A 21,469-nucleotide genomic window follows, 5' to 3' on the forward strand; every position below is an offset into this window, starting at 1 on the left:
GTCAGTAAGGAAGAGTCAAAGCACTGTGTGGAAGGAGCCTGCATGCTGCCGTGGAGCCATTCTGTGGGCAGTCTGCCACTATTGGGCACACTTTCCAGTGAGAGCTTGGGAAGAGATTGGCTTGGAGAGTCCCAGGAGCAATACAGGGAGAATGGAAGTCTCCCATGGATAGTAGACCTAAATTAATTCCTTTTCTTATAAAGAAGAACAGGACAAAACAGGTTTGCTGCAGCAAGAGATGTAACATTTGGTTAAGGCATAAGCAGCTCTTAGGTCCATAATGACCTGACCCTGCTGGAACCTTTCTGTTGTAAACATTTACTGACACCCGGGCTTGTTCCCAATTGTCCCTGCTCCACAAGGGAGCGCAGGCAGGATGGCTGCAAAACTGACAAAGGAAAACCATAGCTGGAGGTTGAGACCCTCTTGTGTGGGGAAGCATGAGAGGGGGAGCATTCAAAGCATGTTGAGAAGACCTCTTGCTCTTCTACATCACTCCCGCAGCACAGCAGGGTGGTCACCATGACAGCCAGGACACTGTCCTTGGAGGTGCCCTTCCCCAGGGGATAACCGTGCGTCCCTCGGCCCGGGGGCTGCCCAGTGCCCCCAGCATGAGCTGCACAGCCTCGGCTGGATCCTGCAGCTGCATCAGCGCAGCCTTCTTTGGCCTTGCCATTAGTGACCCACAGCAGCTCCCAGTAGTGCCTTCCACCTGCATGGGCATGTTTGGCCAAGCAAACCCTGCCTGAGGCAGCAATACTGCCCTGCATGGTCCCTGGGTATTTCATAGAGCCACAGACTGGTCAGGTTGAAGGGACCTTAAAGCCCATCCAGTCCCAACCCCCTGCCACAGGCAGGGACCCCTTCCACTGGAGCAGCTTGCTCCAAGCCCCTGTGTCCAACGTGGCCTTGAACACTGCCAGGGATGGGGCAGCCACAGCTTCTCTGGGCACCCTGTGCCAGCGCCTCAGCACCCTCACAGGGAAGAGCTTCTTTATAAGGGCCTGTAGGGACAGGACAAGGGGAATGGTTTTAAACTCACAGAGGGAAGACTGAGATGAGATCTCAGGATGAAGTTCTTCCCCGTGAGAGTGGTGAGCAGACATTGAATTTCCCCTGCCAGCCCTGGCACAGATCTCAGCAAGGGGCTCAAGCAGAGCTCTGCATCAGAGGGACTGTGGTTATCCCCTCTGGGAAAAAAGAACTCTCCTGCAAGGCACTAATCCTGTCCCATTGCCCTTTAGCTGTAGCTGTTACTCAGTATCACAAAAGCAGAACGCTCAATACTACTGCTGGGTGAAGTCAGAGAAGATGTTGAACTGGCTTTGCCGCTCTTGTTCTTGCTGTGGGGCAGTTTTTCTCATGCTTATGTTGTTTCCTTCCCCTCCCTCTCCTGCCCTTCCCCAGCCTCTGTCCTGTCCCTTCCCTTCCTCCTCCTCCCAGCTGTTCCAAAGAGCACTGTCAAATCCTTCAGGCTTTGGCTGCCCAATTCATGCAGTGATGAATGTCCCATTGGCTGTAGTAAACACATGGATGCAACCTTCACCAGTGTGGAACATCCGCGACCTTCAGTGGCCCCGAAGCCCCGTGTTGGCCATTCCCTGGGTCCCCTCACTGCCCCCGGGCCCCCCCGATGGTGAAACCATTCTGCGCGGTGCTCCTGTCCCCATCTTGGGTGGGGCAGTGCTGTGCAGCGTTGGCCGGGCTCCGATGCTGCTGGCCTCGGGCCGTGCGATGAATTCCGTTCAGTCTTCTCTGTCTTGTTGCTGCCCGGACCGAAGCTAACATTCTCTCTCATTGCCTCTCTTCCTGCTCTCCATCTGCATGTCCGTGCTGCTCTGTCTAGAACCGCCTCTGGCCTCCGGAGGGTGGGCGAGTTGTGTAAGTGAGCATGTTCCCATCCCATAGCAAACACGTTGGCTCCCCGTGCCTGGGCTGACCCCGCTCCCTGCTCTCCCGCCCAGCCGGGAACAGGCAGCGGCGCTTGCCTGGCATGTGAGTGTCCCCTCCTGCCCTGTGTGCCCCAGTAGCATGTCCGTGTCCCTGTGCTGTGGTGTTGTGTGCTGCTGCTTGTAGGTGACCACTGAGGAAATTCCCTTGGGCTTCCATGGGATTGGTACCCGTGACCCAATGCGCCCCTGCTGCGGCTGCACCGCAGGGGACATCAGCAAGGGCTGGGCAGGGGCAGGGCCCCCTTGCCACAGCTCAGCCCCATGGGGAGGGATGCCAGGAGGCACCATCCCCTCTCCGAGCCCCAGCAACTCCCCCCAGTACACAAGGCTCCCCCTTCCTGCACATTCACCACTCCCCAGTCATGGTGTGTCCCTCAGTCACCTCTCTGGAGCAAACACCCCATGGGACAGAGAAGGCAGTTCTAATGCTGCTGCCCCCTGAGGTCACACAGCTGTCCCTGTCTGGGTCCTGGTGACCGCTGGGAGTGGGGCTGGAAGGGACCAGCACCGCACTGCTGCCTGCCACCAGTACACCATGGCCATGGGAGCTCCAGCCTGGTGACCCACAGCAGGTGGATATCCCCAAGGAAGTCACTGTTGGCACAAGCTTAAACAATACCTGGTTATCCGAGACAGCTGTAGGGACATCAGGATACAGAAAACTGCCCCCTCACATATCCCCCTTCTCCCAAAGTGGTTAATGAAGGACTTCTTGCTGGCAGAGCTTGGCCATGACCCCAGCAGGTCTCCGTGTCCTTGCTGGCAGAGTTCCTTGGCTGTGTCCCCAGCAGGTCTCAGTAGCTACCAGTGCTGCTGGAGTACCTTCACAAGCCCATGGCTGATGACCATGTGCACTCACCAGGAGCAAGATACTGTTCCTGTTGGCATGAGGTCATTTGGGCTGGGTGTCAGGACCCCTCTCCCTCCCCGGAGGTGAATTTCCCCAGTGTGCATGGCCAGCGTGTGCTCTTGGTTGTGCTGCTTCCGTGTCTGTCTGTCTGTCCTAGTTTTTTTTACCCGTAGTGTGTGTGAAAGTAGCCCCCTACATCTGTGTGAACGAAACCCTAGAGCCCACGCAGTTCTGGGCAGTCTCACCTTTGATTTTACTTGTCATTTTCTGCCAAGTGCTGTATTTCCAAGTCTGCCTCCCAGTGCCAAGCGGGACAGGGCCAGCCTCGAGGGCAGAGCGGCCGCTGTCCTTCCCAACATGGATGCCTTCCCCAGGGATCAGCTCTGCTCCAGGCCCAGGCTGTAGCACACACTGGGTTAAGCAGAAGTGTGGGATACTCAGAAGCCATCTGGCCCACCTTGGACCTTCTGGTGAAGCAAAAACTGGTAGTCTGTAGGTCTGGCCAGAGCTGGGTGGAGAGACTTGTGCCTCGAGTCCTGCACAGCAGATCCTGCTTCGTTTGTGTGCGGCCAGGGGTGGGAAGGTCCTCATGTCACTGCATATGCCCATGTCTTCATGCATTCAGTCCTGTTGCTGGTGTCGCAGTGTCTGAGTGTTTGAGGTTGCACCCAGGGGAGATCTGCTGCCAGCGTTAGCACTGCAGGCATGTGGCTCATCCCTCAGCTTTGGCTGCCTGGTGTGGGACAGGGTGAATTTAGTCTGCCCAGTCCATCTTCTGCCCCCACATTGTTGGGACACTGCCAGGCAGCCCCAGTGGCAGCACCAGCAGGTCAGAAAGTGTTTGGGGATGTCGGCTGAATGGGCTCGTCCCCAGTTGCTGCGCCAGCATTTCAGACAATAGCAGTGCCTGCTCCCGTCCAGCACCATCTGACCATGACTGTCAGCTGATGTTTCCTCTCTGCTGGACAGCCCTGTTGGTCTGAAAGCTTTAGACATTGTTCCACAACCCTTCAGCCACCCTGCTCTGAGCAGGGCCCTGAGCAGGGGCCCAGGGCTGCAGACAGGCTGCGCTCAGTGCTGTGTGCTGCAGCCCTATGCCCTGCTCAGGGTGCTGTGATGGCTGCGCCCCATGCCTTTCTAAGGGTGCTGCAGTGGCTGCATGTCCCCACCCTCCCCACAGCACCAGCAGCAGTACCATTCCCATTCATGCCTGAAGAGATTTCGGGTCAGGGGAAGAGTTAAGATTAGGATGAGGATTAGAATATAGGGTTAGATCTGGGGTTGAGGTTAGGGTATAAGGTTAGTCTTAGAGTTAGGGTATAGGGTTAGGGTTAGGTTATAGGGTTAGGGTATAAGGTTAGTCTTAGAGTTAGGGTATAGGGTTAGGGTTAGGTTATAGGGTTAGGGTTTAGGTTAGGCTACAGGGTCAGGTCTTAGATTTAGGTTTAGGGGTAGGGTATAGGGTTAGGGTTAGGTTATAGGGTTACGGTTTAGGTTAGGCTACAGGGTCAGGTCTTAGATTTAGGTTTAGGGGTAGGGTATAGGGTTAGGGTTAGGTTATAGGGTTAAGGCTGGGGTTAGGGTTAGGATATAGGATTAGGCTTAGGGCATAGGGTTAGGGTTTGGATTAGGACTGGGGTTAGGGTTTAGGTTAGGCTGTAGGGTACAGCGATAGCGCTAGGGCTGGTGTTAGCTTCTGTCATGATCCAAAAGGATCATCAATGACCCTTGTTCTGCACAATCCACATACCTTTCCCAAATTCCTGCTTAGCTCAGCACCTTTGATATATTCTTAGCACAGGTTTTTTCATTCCATTCCCTGGAAAGGAGCCTGCTAGAAAGCCAGTGCATTTTGTGGGCACTGAAGTAAATACTGAGTTCTACAGCAGTTCTTAAATCACAATCAGTTCCAGTGCACAAGGGCTTGCTGCTGCTTGCAGCACGGGGTTAGTTGTCTGCAACATTGGATGCATTCATACCAAATAGATCAGCTTTCTATGTCATCCCATTGGCCAGCTCCCTCTCATCAGCTGCACCAAGGGTGCGGGATTCCCTGCAGGCTGAGGGCGTTCTCCCTGCTGTATAGTTTCTCACCTGGAACATAAACCTTCAGCCCTGGAGCAGAAATCCAGCTCTAGGGCTTGGCCACAGGCTGCAGTGAGGGGTGCTCGGCCCCACTCTCAGCCCACTTCTGGCACCCAAACCCATAACCCTCAGGTTTTAGTTGTGGGTGAGATGCACAGTCTGAAGGAAAGCAGTGAAACAGCTCCCCTGAGCCCATGTCCAGCCACAGTGCCTCTGCTCTGCCCAAGTCTTGGGAGACCATTGCAGGGTTCCAGTGCTGCAAGAGGAGATCCCAGGGTTTCTCAAACAGCACCTGCTGCTCCCCTCTTCTTACAGCACTCGTGGTGAACCTCATGCAGGCCACATGAAGCCTTTTTCCCATGTGCACCCTAATGCAGGGCAGCAGTGGTGTCCCCAGGGCAACACGTGGCCTGTGTGGAGCCCGCAATCGGGTGGTGGGAGAAGGTTCATAGTGTCACAGACTGGTTTGGGTTGGAAGGGGCCTTAAAGCTCTGCCAGCTCCAACCCCTGCCACAGGCAGGGACCCCTTCCACTGGAGCAGCTTGCTCCAAGCCCCTGTGTCCAGCCTGGCCTTGAACACTGCCAGGGATGGGGCAGCCACAGCTTCTCTGGGCACCCTGTGCCAGCGCCTCAGCACCCTCACAGGGAAGAGCTTCTGCCTAAGAGCTCAGCTCAGTCTCCCCTTGGGCAGGTTAAAGCCATTCCCCTTGGCCTGTCCCTATATCCCTTGTCCCAAGCCCCTCTCCAGCTTTCCTGCAGCCCCTTTAGGCACTGGAGCTGCTCTAAGGTCTCCCCTTCAGGAGCCTTCTCTTCTCCAGGCTGACCCAGCCCAGCTCTCTCAGCCTGGCTCCAGAGCAGAGCTGCTCCAGCCCTCGCAGCATCTCCATGGCCTCCTCTGGCCTCACTCCAACAGCTCCACGTCCCTCTTGTGCTGCTGCCCCAGAGCTGGATCAGGACTGCAGGGGAGGTCTCCCCAGAGCACAGCAGAGGGGCAGGATCCCCTCCCTGAGCTGCTGCTCATGCTCTTCGGGTGCAGCCCAGCACACGGGGGGGGGGGGGTTCTGGGCTCAAGCTCACACTGAAGCAGGGTCATGAGGAGCTTCTTCTCACCCAACACGTCCAGGTCCTTCTCCTTAGGCTGCTGCATCCAGTCTTTGCACACCCTGTGTTTGTGCTGGGGATTGCCCTGACCTAGGGGTAGGACCTTGCACTTCGCTTCAGCTTTGTCCTCCCACAATGAGGTAAAACTGTGGCAACCACCAGAGCTTTCTGGAGTGGAATTTTGTACTCTGCTTAAAATGATCAGACACGAATTCAGAAAATCATGGGTTAAACTCAGCATAGCTTTTACCCCCCAGTCTGAGATGTTCCTCAGTCAGAGAAGAGCTTCAAGCCCCCCTGATTGTCTTTTCAGGCATCTCCCAGAGGTGCACCAAGAGCTGATGGCTCTTTGAAGGCATCCAGAGCTGGAATCATAGAATCACAGAATGGTTTTGGTTGGAAACTAACTTAAAGCTCATACAGTTCTAACCCCCTTCCACTAGACCAGGTTGCTCCAAGCTTTGTCTAACATCATGGATGCCTCTTTTGCCGTTGCTTCAGTCAGGTCTGCATTTTTGTGTGCCGTATTTCTCATTCATGTCAGCTTGCCTTCTCCTTCCATGGATTTATTCATTTTCCCATCCCTGTGGGACCACACAGAGTGTCTCATGGTTGGTGTTTCCTGTGCGTCCCTGGCCCCAGTCTTCCCCCTCCATGCCAGGACACACACACGCAGGCTGCCTCCAGCCAGAAAGCCTGCCCAGAGTGGAGTTACCATCCTGTGCCGTGGCACATAGGAAACCATGGCTTAAGCATCTTTGTATGTTAGACCAAACTGAACAGCACTTGTCTACTGTAAAGCATCTTCCCACTTTGTAGACCCTGTGATCATGGATCATCTGGCCACATCACTGAGCTCCTATCCTGCAGTCTGAAGTGTGATCTACAAACTTTGCCAGTCCTCCATGATGTAGCATTAGGGTTTATTAAGACCTTGCACTGTTCAATGAGGGTCTCTTGCTTAACATCAGAGCAGCAGCACGGAGCTGGTTTGGTCACACTGCTGTTTGTTACATGTGTTCATGTGCTCATTAAGCTATGGGAATCAGCTTTCCCATCTCTTTGTCAGCCCCGTGTCAAGGAAGATGCTGAATCTGTTCTAGTTTAAGGACTTCTTCCCTCATCTGCTCTTGCAATAGGCAGAAGGGATTCAGATCCTGAGCAGACTCAGGAGATGTGGAAGGACTTGACTTAGATGTAGAAACTAAAACCTCACCCCTCCTTTTTCAGCAAAAAGAGAAGGTTCACCTTGTACCATTGTGAGACTTAGATGCTGGAGGCACTGGCTGTAACAAGTCCCTGGCTCAGTGGTGTGTCAGTAGTACACACACAGCATCATAGAATCATCACAGGCTGGGAGGGATCTCAAGGATCATCTGGTCCAACCTTTCTAGGTAAAGCATGACCTAGGCCAGATGTCCTAGCACTCTGTCCAGCCAATCTTAACAGTGTCCAATGCTGGGGAGTCACCACATCCCTGGGGAGATTGTTCCAGTGGCTGGTTGTGCTCGTTGTTCTCATTGTGAAAAAATGACTTCAGGCAGGGAGGGTTTCAGTGCCCTGAATATCTTCCACCGCTTCAGTCCTGGCACATCTGCACTCATCTGGAGACTGAAGTCTTTGTGTGCTGCCTACACAGTGGCCCAGCACTTCCAGTGAGGTGCAAGGGGCACTTTGGGTTCCTTTGCTTTCCCCAAACCAGACAAAAAATTACAAGTGGATTGGTCCTGGTTTGTTGTCTTACAGTAGCTGCACACTGCAATGAGACCTGAGCAGAACACGGCATGCTCCGAAATGGAGACACTTGGCTCAGGGCATCTGTGTGTGTTCCACAGCGATTTTCATCAGGAAGGCCACCCGGGGCAGGCAGTGTGAAGAGTGGAAGTAGCTTATCAGTGTTCATTGTGGAGAAGGGTTAACACAAGCAGGTATTCTGCAGTAGGGTCCCATTTCATTTAATAGATGTATTAATTGTATGAAAACCATCATGATTAGTGAGACTCTCTGATGTGCAGAAAACATGTTGTTCTGGGGGATCCTGAACTTAGGACAGTGAAGAACTGGAGGGAAACCAGCTAAGCTCAATGAGTGACGTGCATGAGAGCAGGGACAGTTCAGTGCTAAGTAAAAAGATGAGCAGCTGAGGGCAGAAGCTGATTCTGCAGGTCAGAGAGCACAGTCCCCATGAATTGTGCCTACCTGATGTTGGCTTCAACTGACTCCAGTGCACCACAGGCAATGAGGAGTGAAAGCTAGTGCTGCAGTGGTGCGGCTGGCAGGCACTGATGGTGCTGCAGGAATAGTTGCTGTTTGCTGCGTATGCACCAGAGAATCCCAGACTGGTTTGGGTTGGAAGGGACCTTAAAGCTGATCCAGCTGCATGGACAGGGCAGGGATACCTTCCACTAGAGCAGATTGCTCCAAGCCCAATCCAGCCTGGCCTTGAACACTGCCAGGGATGGGGCAGCCACAGCTTCTCATTTTGTGTCATCTGCACACAATGGGTGTCATCTCTGTTTGTTGAGGATGCTCTCTTCCTATCATCCAGGGATTTGATAAAGACATTAAGAGATATTGGCCCCAGTACCAACCCAGGGGATTGTGTAACCCACAGGTCAACAGTTTCCAGCTGGACTTTGTGCTGCTGACCACAGCTCTTAGATCCTACCATTTCATCCAGTTCCTGATCAACCTAACCGTCCACGTGTCCTGTGCATGCTTCACCAATTTGTCAGTAGGAATGCTATGGGAGATGCTTTTGAAAGCCTTGCTAAGTGAAGGTAAAGAAAGCCCATTGCTCGTCCCTCACCTACCAACCGTCTTTTGGTGGCAGAAGGCTGCTGGGTCGGCCAGGCAAGATTTCTGCTCTCTAAAGCCGCACTGTCTACTGTAGTTGCTTTCTCGTCCTCGGTATGTTTAGAGATGTCTTCCAGAATGATTTGCTCCATCATCTTCCAGGACATGGTGTAGGCTGCACCTCGTTCCCTGGTCCTCCTCCAAACAGGGGTTGCTGTGGTGTTATGTGGCCACTTTGTTCTGGATGGCAAGGTGCAGCTTTGCTGGAGGACTAGCACAAGGCAAAGCCCCTGCAAATACCCCCATAGTTGCTCCTGCCCAAGCACCTCCCGGCTCCCCTTTCCCACTGCACCAAAGGAGTCTAGAAGCTTCCCTGCCTGGTGCCATAGGGACAGCTTTCCCAAACACCTGGTTAACGGATGATCCCCTGGATGTCTTGGCACTCTCACTGACCATCTTCCTGAAGGGAACAGACCAGTCTGGTGAGCGACCTGCTCTAATGGAAGCTGTCCCTGCTCATGGCATGGGGTTGGAACTAGACGAGCGTTAAAGTCCCTTCCAGTCCAAACCATTCTACGATTCTATGATTCTGTGATCATAAGTGCTGCCCATAGGTTTTCATAGAATCATAGAATAGTTAGGGTTGGAAAGGACCTTAAGATAATCTAGTTCCAGCCCCCCTGCCATGGGCAGAGACACCTCACACTAAACCATGCCACCCAAGGCTCTGTCCAACCTTGAACACAGCCAGGGATGGAGCATTCACAACTTCCCTGGTTAATCCATCCCAGTGCCTCACCACGCTAACAGGAAAGAACTTCCTCCTTATACCCAGTCTAAACTTCCCCTGTTTCAGTTTTAACCCGTTACCCCTTGTCCTGTCCCTACAGTCCCTAATGAAGAGTCCCTCCCCAGCATCCCTATAGGCCCCCTTCAGATACTGGAAGGCTGCTATGAGGTCTCCACACAGCCTTCTCTTCTTCAGGCTGAACAGCCCCAACTTCCTCAGCCTGTCTTCATACAGGAGGTGCTCCAGTCCCCTGATCATCCTCATGGCCCTTCTCTGGACTTGTTCCAACAGTTCCATGTCCTTCCTATGTTGAGGACACCAGAACTGCACACAATACTCCAGGTGAGGTCTCACAAGAGCAGAGCAGAGGGGCAGGATCACTTCCTTGGACCTGCTGGTCACGCTCCTTTTGGTGTAGCCCAGGATACGGTTGCTTTCTTGGCTGCAAGCGCACACTGAAGCCGGCTCATGTTCATTTTCTCATCAACCAACACCCCCAAGTCCTTCTCCTTGGGCTGCTCTGAATCTCTTTTCTGCCCAGCTTGTAGCTGTCCCTGGGATTGCTCCGACCCAGCTGTAGGACCTTGCACTTGGCATGGTTAAACCTCATGAGGTTGGCATCAGCCCACCTCACAAGCATGTCGAGGTCCCTCTGGATGGCATTCCTTCCCTCCAGGGTATCAACCGAACCACACAGCTTGGTGTCATCAGCAAAGTTGCTGAGGGCGCACTCAATCCCACTGTCCATATCAGTGACAGAGATGTTGAACAAGACCGGTCCCAACACCGATCCCTGAGGGACACCACTCGTTACTGGTCTCCAGCCGGACATTGAGCCATTGACCACAACTCTTTGCGTGCGGCCATCCAGCCAGTTCTTTATCCACCGAGTGGTCCATCCATCAAATTGATGTCTCTCCAATTTAGAGACAAGGATGTCGTGTGGGACAGTGTCGAACGCTTTGCACAAGTCCAGGTAGATGACATCAACTCCTCTACCCCTGTCCATCAGTTCTGTAGCCCCATCATAGAAGGCCACCAAATTGGTCAGGCAGGATTTCCCCTTAGTGAAGCCCTGCTGGCTGTCACCAAGCACCTTGTTGATTTTCATGCCTGCCAGGAGAATCTGCTCCAAGATTTTACCAGGCACAGAGGTGAGACTGACTGCTCTGTAATTCCTCGGGTCATCCGTTTTCCCCTTCTTGAAAATGGGGGTTATATTTCCCTTTTTCCAGTCATGGGAACTTCACCTGACTGCCATGATTTCTCAAATATGATTGACCGTGGCTTAGCAACTTCATTCGCCAGCTCCTTCAGGCCCCGCAGATGGATTTCATCAGGTCCCATGGACTTGTGCACGTTCAGTTTCTTAAGATGGTCTCGAACCAGATCCTCTCCTACAGTGGGCCTAGGGTCTTCATTCTCACAGTCCCTGCATCTCCCTTCCAAGATTTGGGTGGTGTGGTCAGAGCCTTTGCCAGTGAAGACCGAGGCAAAGAAGTCATTCAGAACTTCAGCCTTCTCCACATCCCGGGTAGCCAGTTCTCCCGAGAGCTTCCTGAGGGCCCACATTGCCCCTAGTCTGTCTTTTATTTGCAATGTACCTATAGGATCCCTTCCTGTTACCTTTCACATCCCCAGCCAAGTTTAATCCTGACTGGGCCTTAGCTCTCCTAACGGGGTCACTAGCTTCCCAGACAACATCCCTGTATTATTCCCAGGCCGCCTGTCCTTGCTTCCGCCTTTTATAAGCCTCTTTTTTCCCTCTAAGCTTCCTCAGCAGCTCCTTATCCATCCAAGGAGGTCTCCTGGCCCTCCTGCTGCACTTCCTTCTGGTTGGGATGCAACACTCCTGAGCTTGTAGCTGGTGATCCTTGAATATCAACCAACAGTCTTGGGGCCCCCTGCCCTCTAGGGCTGTATCCCATGGAACCTTACTGAGGAGGTTCCTGAAGAGGCCAAAGTCTGCTCTCTTGAACTCCAGGGCAGTGAGCTTGCTGCACGCTCTTCTCACTGTCCTGAGGATCTTGAACTCCACCATCTCATGATTGATGCAACCAAGGCTGCCTGGAGCGTTGCATTTCCAACCAGCCTTTCCCTGTTGGTGAGCACAAGGTCAAGCATGGCACCTCTCCTTTCCGGCTCCTCTATTACTTGCAGAAGGAAGTTGTCTTCCACACAATCGAGGAACCTCCTGAATTGCTTGTGCTGGGCTGTACCGTCCTTCCAACAGATGTCAGGGTGGTTGAAGTCCCCCATGAGGACAAGGGCCTGCTAGCGTGAGGCTGTTCTTATTTGTCTATAGAGCGCTTCATCCACAGAGTCCTCTTGAGCAGGCAGTCTGTAACAGATCCCCACAGTAATGTCCCCCATTGCTGTTCTCCCTTTAACCCTGACCCACAAACTCCCTGTTAACTGCTCACCTGTCCCCAGACACAGTTCCATACTCTCCAGCCAGTCCCTAACTTAAAGGGCAATTCCCCCTCCCCGCCTGCCAGGCCTGTCTTTTCTAAAGAGCCTGAAACCTTCCATCCCAACACTCCAGTCATAGGGGCCATCCCACCATGTTTCTGTGATGCCCATTATATCATACCCCGTAGACGTGCACACATCTCTAATTCCTCTTGTTTGTTCCCCATGCTACGGGCGTTTGTATATAGCCATCTGAGCTGAGCTCCAAATGCAGGCAGCTCATTGGCTGGAGAGGCTGGAATATCTCTACATTCCTCCGAGCATTTATTATAGGTGCTGGCAACTGACTGGGTGTGTTGGGATGGAATGATGCCCTCCCCCCCCAGCACATCTCGTTTAAAGCTTTCTTAACCAGCCTGACAAGCCTCCTACCAAAACTGCTCAAACAGCTCCACGAGCCTCCAGTAGACTTGGCCTCCCAAATCGAGTCCCATGTTCTAAATACCCAAACTTCTGACTATGGCACCACTGTTCTAACCATTTATTAACCTGGAAAATCCGCCTAGGATAAGGTCCTCCCCTTTATCCTGTAGAATTGATGAAAAGACTGTCTGAGCTCCAGGACCCCTGTTTGCATTTATTTCTGCTCAAGATACTCCATACAGAGCTGTAGCAGCCCTTAGAGGTACAAATTTCAGCAGTTCTCTCCTGGTTTGCTCATTCTTTTGTTCATCTGAAGATAAGCTCTTCCAAAGCTTCTTCAGCTTCATCAGCCCTCCAAACACTGGTGGAGTTTCTGCCTTCCCTTCAGGAGGGACAGTACATTGGGTACAATTAACCCCACTTGTCTGCATCAGGTTGCAGTTGTTCCCTCACAGCATTCCTTTGTTTTTCTACTGTGAAAGAGAACTCAGGAGTGCCAGATTTATCTTCCCTAATGAAAGTGCTGGCTGCACAAGCAGAGTCTTGAGGAGCAAATGACAGCAGGAAATTAGACCACCTTCAGCAAAAACCTGTGTTCTCAGCAGTTCTTCAGATAAGCCTCATGCACTGCTGGGCACCCCTCTCCCTGTGGGCTCTCTTTATTGGGATAAGCTTATCCTCTCATCGGGTTCTTTAGCTGAGAGCCAGGAACAGATTTCTTGCCAAAATTCAGCATTTACAGAAGAGCAGCAGGTTGGCAAATGTTGCCTGAGACCAGCCCATCAAACCCATGGAATGATAGAATTGTATCATGGAATGGTTTAGGTTGGAAGGGACCCTAATGCTCATCCAGTCCCCTCCTTCGACCTGCTGGCCAACAAGAGAAAACTCGTATGAATGGAACCTGTCAGCAGGTGCCAGGGCATGGGCAAGGATGGGAGCTGCTTCCCTGACACCATTCTCACTTGCAGAGCAGCCTGTGAGAGCATCCCCCTCATGCCAGTAAGTTTGTCCTGTTTAGCAGTTGTGTTAATGTCCACAGTGACACGTAACACAAGTGCTTCTGGTCTTGTTCTGTGCACTGTTCAGAGACTTTCTCTTCTTTCTGTACTCCTCTCCCCTGTCCTTCCTTTTCAGGGACAGTTCTCAGGCAATTCTGGAAGTCAAAATCCTTTCAAAATGTGAACTGTAGTGGTGTCATGTCATCTGGGCATGCACTGCCCTAGGCAGGAAGCCTCCAAGTGTCCCTCTGCATTTCAGGCAAAGAGAGGATCAGTCCCCAACCCATCCCTAAAGCACAGCCTGGTCACAGATAGGCCGAGCTCTGCATTGGAGCCTTTGGGCGCACCGAGCTCTAGTGGAGATGCTCAAGAGCAGTCTCATGTCTCACTCATCAGCAGGCGGCGGTTGTTCATAACAGGAGGCGAGTCCTTCACACACTTCTAATGAAAAGCAATGGGAGATGCTTTTGAAGGCCAGGATGAGCATGCCTGGAAGCCAAGAGCACAAAAGACTTCACTGAGTGAAAGCAAAGCATTTCTCTTTGGAGTGATGAGGAGCATGTTCCCTCTGTGTCTGGATCTGCCCTTGCCTTTGTTACTCCTGAAGACATTCAGACTGAACAAGTTCAAAGGAAAAATCCTTATCCATTAATGACTCATTCATGGAATCTGCTTTTTAAGCCTATCAGTAAAAGTGTTCCCAGAAGGCTTAATTAGCTGTCCTACAGATCTCTTTCTTAGAACTTACATCAAGCTGGTGTGTCTTTGCTTGCGAGACTGCTTCCCACGGAACCTCTTCTCCCCCTTTGCTGATTCCAGTCAGTTCCACCCATGTGCTGTGGTGCAGAAGTCAGGCCTTGGCTTCTCTGTCTCAGGAGAGTAATTTTCCTGTATACACTGAAGAATCAATCTAGTCAACCGACCTACTGCTGGTGCTGACACCCTGCAAGACCAGGCTCTGTGCAGCAGAGGCCCAGAGATGCCAGAGCCTGGATTTTGTGTGTTCAGAGAAGACAAGCTTAAAGGCAGTCCTACAGTGGTGATGAGAACTGCCACGTCCCAGCTCACAGAGCTGGTGGCAACCAGCAATCCCACTATCTCAGGGTTACTGGTCTTCTGAGGCCCAGCTGGAGCACCTCCAGAAGTGGGAAGTGTAGGAAGCATTTCATAAAATCCCAGCCTGGATTGGGTTGGAAGAGACTTTAAAGCTCATCCAGTTTCAACCCTTGCCACGGGCAGGGACCCCTTCCACTAGAGCAGCTTGCTCCAAGCCCCTGTGTCCAACCTGGCCTTGAACACTGCCAGGGATGGGGCAGCCACAGCTTCTCTGGGCACCCTGTGCCAGCGCCTCAGCACCCTCACAGGGAAGAGCTTCTGCCTAAGAGCTCATCTCAGTCTCCCCTCGGGCAGGTTAAAGCCATTCCCCTTGGCCTGTCTCTACAGGCCCTTGTCCAAAGCCCCTCTCCAGCTTTCCTGCAGCCCCTTTAGGTATTGGAAGACTCTTAAAAAGTCTCCCCTGAGCCTTCTCTTCTCTTAATTTTCTTATTAAGCTCCCCAGTTACATTGACTTGATGTTGCCTAAAGGAGAAGTGGGCAACACCACCGTGTTCAGGAAACCTGACAAAGGTTAAGACCTCAATAGAAACGTCCTGAGAGGTAGCAGCACTTGGCTTCAGCTTGGTTGCTGCTGGCTAGTGCATGCCTCCATCGGTGTGCATTCCTTGGACAAAGTACATGATAAACCAGCACTAACCTGGGACATCTGGTCTAGGTCATGCTTTCCCTGGAAGGGTTGGACCAGATGATCTTTGAGGTCCCTTCAACCTGGGATTCTGTAGTTCTGTGAACCTGCAGTGAAGAAGAGCAGTGATCCAGGAAAACCCTCTAAGCAGATCTCATTGCTGTGCGTAATGTGCGAGTCTTCAGAAGGGTTCACATCCAGAAAAACTGACCTGGCTTCCGAGCAGGATGAAGTGCCTGTGTCTGACTAATTGGACTGATGGCCCATAATGAAGTCAGCATCTAGAGCTGGACAGGACACCAGAGACTGTCTGCAGAATAACGCATGGTTGGCAGAACTGCACTGCTGAAGGTGTTGAGAGCCAGCGGTACCTTGCCAGCCGCGCACCACAGTGACCGTTCCAGTGCTCAGCAGAGGAGAACAGACCTACAGGTTACATCCACTGACCAACCATGCCCGGAAGGGTCTGCTGTGACATCTCTGCCTTATTACTGTGAGGACACTCAGCCCTGGAAGCTGATTTCTCACATGTGGTTCCATTCACCCCATTTCCCAAGAGCAGGAATAGCCCGTTTCCAGACCCTGTAAACCACCAAATGAAAAAGAACCAGGGAGGCCCTGCAGCACAGTTTGCACAAGATGTGGGTCTCTGTGGGACCAACATCTCCACCACTGGCAAGGCCCATGATGCCAACAGCCTTTGAGCATCCACCCTGATGTGAGGAGCACACTCATGTGAGACTGCTGTAGGTCTTGGTCTTGGTACCCCTTGGACACATCTCTCTTCTTCTTTCACAGTTTCTGACAGCACTTTCTCCCCTGTCCCACCCTGCACAGGTTCAACAAGGCTTTGGCACACCAGCTGCAGTGCCTGCAGCCATTCCGGTTCCCATTGACCTTTCTCCAACGTAAGCGACCAGAACTGCTCAGAAATTCCAATGAAGTGTAGCAGTGTCTCCTGTGGCAATAGGATTGCATCCATACATCTGTAAGGAACCCTCCTTAGATTTGGCAGTGTTTGTTCTGCCCTTCCATGGCTACGGGAGTGCCTCCCAGCCACCCCCTCTTGGGGTCCATGAGCAGACCCAGAACTTTCTCTCCATCTCTTCCAGAAGATCCTTTGCCAGCCTCTGATCTGTACTTTGTACTGTCAATTTGCATTCTGTTCTTGAGCCACAGCCCTCAAGGTCATTCAGCTCTTCCCCTTCCCAAATGCGATTCACCATCATGCTACTTGGTAACCCACTGTGCCAGGGTGGCAGGGAAATAATTAAGAGGAAGTACACTTGAGCCCACAGACTATGAACATATTCGTGTTCAGCTCATCTTGTGGGAGCCATCTCTCTTGAAAATCACGAGTGCTTGCTCATCTCCAAAAGTGTGGATCTTGTGTGGTGTGGCATCACTGGCAGCGGGTATGTGCTGTTAACTGTAGCCCTTGGACTCTTGTTGCCAGCAGCAGGTTTCCAGAGTGTCCATCAGTTCCAGGAAGGACCTGAGAGGGGAGAGCAGAGCTTGGAGGGTGGCAAGGAGTCAGGGTACTGATGAAGGTACCATACAGGCAGCCCAGGGGACCTCGTGTTTGGTAACCGACGTCCCATCCTGGAGCCAAGGAGCTGCAGGACTTGTGTTTGATCGATTAGTTTGGAGGATGAGCAGAGTGACATTGATTGACCCAAATGAGTGGTTGCGGACTGTTCAGTGAAGAGATAACCAGCCCAATCCCAGTGATGCCTCTTGGGCTGGACAGCCCTGAAGCAGCAGGGCCTTCCTCCCTTTCCTCCCTACTTACCATAGAATCCTAGATTGGTTTGGGTTGGAAGGGACCTTAAAGCTCATCCGGTTCCAAGCCCCTGCCACAGGCAGGGACACCTTCCACTAGAGCAGCTTGCTCCAAGCCCCTGTGTCCAACCTGGCCTTGAACACTGCCAGGGATGGGGCAGCCACACCAATTGACCAGACAGGAGCAGGCACCAACCCTGCACCAAGATGTTCAATCCATCTTTAGGGTTCTGCTGACAGCCAGAGACCAAGGGGCAGGCTGAACACAGAGAATGTGCCAGAAGGTTCTCTCTTGTCCCAGGAAGGGGCTATGTGCTCAGGAGCACTGTTTTGCTCCAGGTCCGGAGCAGGACCTGAGTATGCTGATGGTGGTGCATTAGCATGAGGGGATATGGGGGTCCCTGGTAGGAGCTGGGGCCAGTGGGCTTTGGTGCAGCTCCTCCGCAGCTTCCTGCTGCCCAGCAGGGGCATGGCAAGGTACATGGTCCTAGGCTGCAGCCAGTGTTCGTGTGCAGCCACGCTCCTCCCCCGTGGGTCTCAATGGGCTCTGGAGCCGTGGCAGTTAGGGCAGGTTTGACCAGGAACTGGAGGTACTGGAGATGCTGGCTGGAACCTCTTCTACGCACTCCGGAAGAGCCCTGGCAGGGCTGGCAAGGATGTCTTGGCTGGAGTGCACCTTGCCGTGTCCCCTGAGTGCTGCAGAGTCCCAGTCCCCCCCCATCCCAGCCTGCCCCATGTATACTCTGTGTGTGTGCTCCTGTGTCGGGACCTCGGCCTCACCCCTGCCCTCTGCTCTCTCCTCTCTCTCGCTGTACCATTCTTTCTGCAGACTTTTCAGTAGTTTAGGAGAACTCAGCACCATTTCCCAGCGGAGCTCCGGGACCACCTACACAGTCCGACCTGGCAGTCGCTACCCCGTAACCCGACGTACCCCCAGCCCCGTGAAGCCGGCTCTGGATCGGACAGAGCCCCTCAGCACCGTCCGGCCCTACGGTCTGACCCCTCCCACCATCCTCAAATCTTCCAGCCTCTCCATCCCACATGAGCCCAAGGAGGTGCGCTTTGTGGTGAGGAGTGTGAGCGCCCGGAGCCGCTCCCCATCCCCGTCCCCCTCGCCAGGGCCACCCCTGCACACCCTGCACCCGCCTCGGCCCTTCATGCAGAAACCCCTCCACCTCTGGAACAAGTACGACGTCGGGGACTGGCTGGAAAGTATCAATTTGGTGGAGCACCGAGACAAGTTTGAGGACCATGAAATAGAGGGCACGCACCTGCCTGCCCTCACCAAGGAGGACTTTGTGGAGTTGGGGGTGACCCGGGTCGGGCACCGGATGAACATTGAGCGGGCACTCAAGCAGCTTGTAGACAGCTGACCGTCCCCGGCAGCGCTGGCCTCTTCCAGAGCCACCGTGGGGGGTGGGGGGTGTTTCTACTAGACTAATAAAACCCACTTTGATTCTCTTTCTACTCTGAGCACTGCACTGAAGGGTGCGGAGCCAACAGGCTCCCGCCCGCTCCCACACCGCCCCAGTGTGCCACGCACACGCCAACCCCCCGCTCGGCCCCAGCGACGCCTTCAGGACAAGGAATGTTGCATGAAATACATCCTCGTTTCTGTTCCTCCCAGAGAGTCTGGCCTGTATATCTATCGCTTGATGTGCTCTTCCCTGCGGGCGTCGCTGGTGGCCAGCGCGGCCGAGGCACCGTGTGCTGCTGAGCCCAGGCGCCACATGGCCAACAGGCAGCACCCGGTCGGGGTGGGCAGTGGGGCCAGGCCAGTGGCGCCATGAGGAGCCAGGCCCTGGCTTAGGGACAAGGTTCTGGTGGAGGCCTAGTGCTGGCTGCGTTGCCCGGTGTGACAGGCAGGCTGGGGAACGGCAGGGCGGTGAGTGCACAGTGCGTACCTCTGTGCCATGTCTCGGACAGGTCGGGGTGGCCTATGGAGACCCCGAGCTGCTCCAGGCTGGCACAGCAGGGCAGGGGCTGCTGCAGGATGCAGGCGGTGCTGGCTCAGCAGAGCAGGCCGGAGGCACCACGGCTGCGGTGGTGGCCCCAGTCCCCTCTAGGGTCTGAGGCATCTGGCTGAGCTGGATCATCCCACTGGTGCTGCTGATGGGAAGGGCTCCATTGTGGAGAGGTCTCGGTGGCCGGGTGGACACCTGTGGTGACACCCAGACCTGCTCCCTCCTGTGCCAAGGCACGCCAGGAGCAGCCCAAGGAGTGATTCCCACCCAAGAGACCCTAGCCCTGGACTCTGTGCTGCTGCTCTGCTGGTTGCCCTCGGGTGCCCTGCTGAGAGGGGGACTGAAACCGCATGGATAGAAGCATGTCTGGGGATGGCGGAGGGAGGCTTGTGGGGAATCCAGCAGAATATGCTTTGCCAACCTTAAGTAGGGGGGTGGGGGGAGGGAGATGTTTTATTTCCTCTTGGTTTGGGGTCTTTGTTTCCAAGGGGGACACATTGATGGATAATATTTAATCTCCATGCAGCTATATAGAGAGCAGCTGATGACCTACAAGAGATGATACTGAACTACAGGATTCCCACTCCATCCTAGTCATCCTTATTTTGCATCTTTTTAATCAGCTATATATTTGAAAAGAGAGAACAAATATCTATATATCTATATCTATACTTAGAGCCACCTGATTTTGTTATAATTTTCCTAATCTCTATCTCTAGACATGTTGAGATGCTGGGAGGCGGTGCCCGCACCCCTTCATGGGGCGCCCGCGGCACCGGCAGTTTTTAGCGACTGAATGAATGTTAAAAGTATTTTTAAAAAAGAAAAGAAACAAAAAATCAACCCCCAGCAGCTCCTTCCGGACACTCGGGATTTTAATGAATCAGAAACACAAAACTCAACTCGGGTTTTTGGGACACACCGAGTCTTCCACCCCTGCCAAGGCAGAGACGTGGCAGCGGGTCCCTTGGCCATCACCACCATTGTGCTCAGTCCTCCACCAGCAGCCCAGTCACCACAGTGCCCTGAGGCTGCTCCTCCGGAGCTGCCGTAGGGGTCCAAGGGCCAGGCTGGAGAAACCATGGGCCGGTGGTGCCATGGCCATGGGGGCACCAGGTCAAGCTGGGCTTGGCAGGAGCCGCTCTTGTCTTCCAGGTATTTGGAGGACCCAGGGTGACCCTGTTCAGCCATGGCACTGGCAGAGGCAGCGTCCCTGTCCCCAGTGTGGTGCCTGGTGCCCCACATGCCCCCTCCTCGCTGTGTCATCCCCTAGGGCTGAGCAGGGCTCGCCTCGCCAGCTCTGGAGCAGGTGGCTTTGGCTTGGTGACTGGTGTTCCCAAAAAGCCGAGTCCCCCACAAAGGCATTAACTCTTCTGGTGCTAGAGGGAAGGACAAGGAGGTTCCTTCTGACCCTCACACATTTCCAAACCTTTACAACCTTCAGCCAGGGAAAAGGGCCAGGGTGGGGGTGGCAGTCCCTCCAGTGCATCAGGCCCTCCCTGGGATGGGTCCTGACTGGTGCCAGTGCACCAGACCCTCCCTGGGATGGATCCTGGAATGCTCTGGTGCCATCACCTTTTCCCTGAACTCCTGCTGGGTGTGTGCCCAAGCGGCTCCATCCAGAACTCTCCAGAAGCCACCGGGCCTGTGGGTTCAGGGCCTCTCCACCTCCCAGTTGCCATCTGGCAGCCTGGGGAGGGTGAGAGTGGCTCCGAGCTGGACTGGCGAGCAAACAGCTCACGGTCTATGCCCCAGGGCATGCCGGGCCTCAGGGCCTGTCACCCGGTGAGCCAAGAGGCGCCCAAATGGCAACAGCAGCCACCGTGTCTGCCTAACCCCTCCACTCACTTTACCTGCTGTGCCCATTGCACCCCATCCTGGCAGTGTCACCACTGCCCTGCGTGACCCAGAGCAGGACAGGACATGGCAGACCCAGTCCTGCCCCCTCCACCTCCCTGCCCAGCTCATCACCCCTCTGCCGACCATGCACCGCACCCTCTCCATCCACCCCACTGTTCCCTGCCATGCACCTTCCTCATAGCTGGCACCTTCATCCCTCCTGCGCAGCTCCCACCTCCTTCCTCTTTGTACCTGGTGCCTTCACGCCTTGAATCCCCTCCACCAGCCCCTGCATGCCTCGCCTGCACCCAGCAGCATGTGCAGCAGCATGTGCAGATACATGCACAGCAGGACACGCAGCTACGTACACCCACTTATCACCCTCCAGTGCTCCAGCTCCTTTGCCTGCGCTTGGCATCACCAGGCACTCTGCAATCACAAGGGCTTGTTGGCATGGTCCTGCACGCGCCCACAGAAATTCCATGCCGCCAGCGCAGTTGCTGCTCGCCTGCCGCGGCCACCTCTGCAGCCACTGCTCGCACATCCCCTGGCTGTGAACTGAACTTGCCACTTGTTCCCGGCAACCAGAGCTCGGCTCTCCTGGCTGATGCAGCTTCTCCAGCTTCCTGCCTGGCAAAGCAGCACCAGCACGTCCCGGGATGCCAGCATCTGGCTCCTCTGCATCCCTGCCTGGCTTTGGCCGTGGCTGCTGCATGCTTGCAGAGCCTGCGGT

General features: G+C 54.0%; 1 protein-coding gene across 1 annotated transcript in view; it reads left to right on the top strand.

Moving 5' to 3' along the window:
- The window catches only part of SHANK3 (SH3 and multiple ankyrin repeat domains 3), a 313,275-nt gene extending 294,881 nt beyond the window's left edge, over positions 1–18,394 (top strand). The window contains 1 exon segment of the mRNA XM_057403824.1: positions 17,763–18,394. Within this exon segment, the coding sequence (XP_057259807.1) occupies positions 17,763–18,306 (544 nt within the window). The 3' untranslated portion in view covers positions 18,307–18,394.
- Positions 18,395–21,469: the final 3,075 nt, after the last annotated feature.

This window comes from Pezoporus wallicus, unplaced genomic scaffold (assembly GCF_028554395.1).
Source record: "Pezoporus wallicus isolate ANWC-B61680 ecotype Strahan unplaced genomic scaffold, APGP_CSIRO_Pwel_v1 contig_6978, whole genome shotgun sequence".
Taxonomy (NCBI): Eukaryota; Metazoa; Chordata; class Aves; order Psittaciformes; family Psittacidae; genus Pezoporus; species Pezoporus wallicus.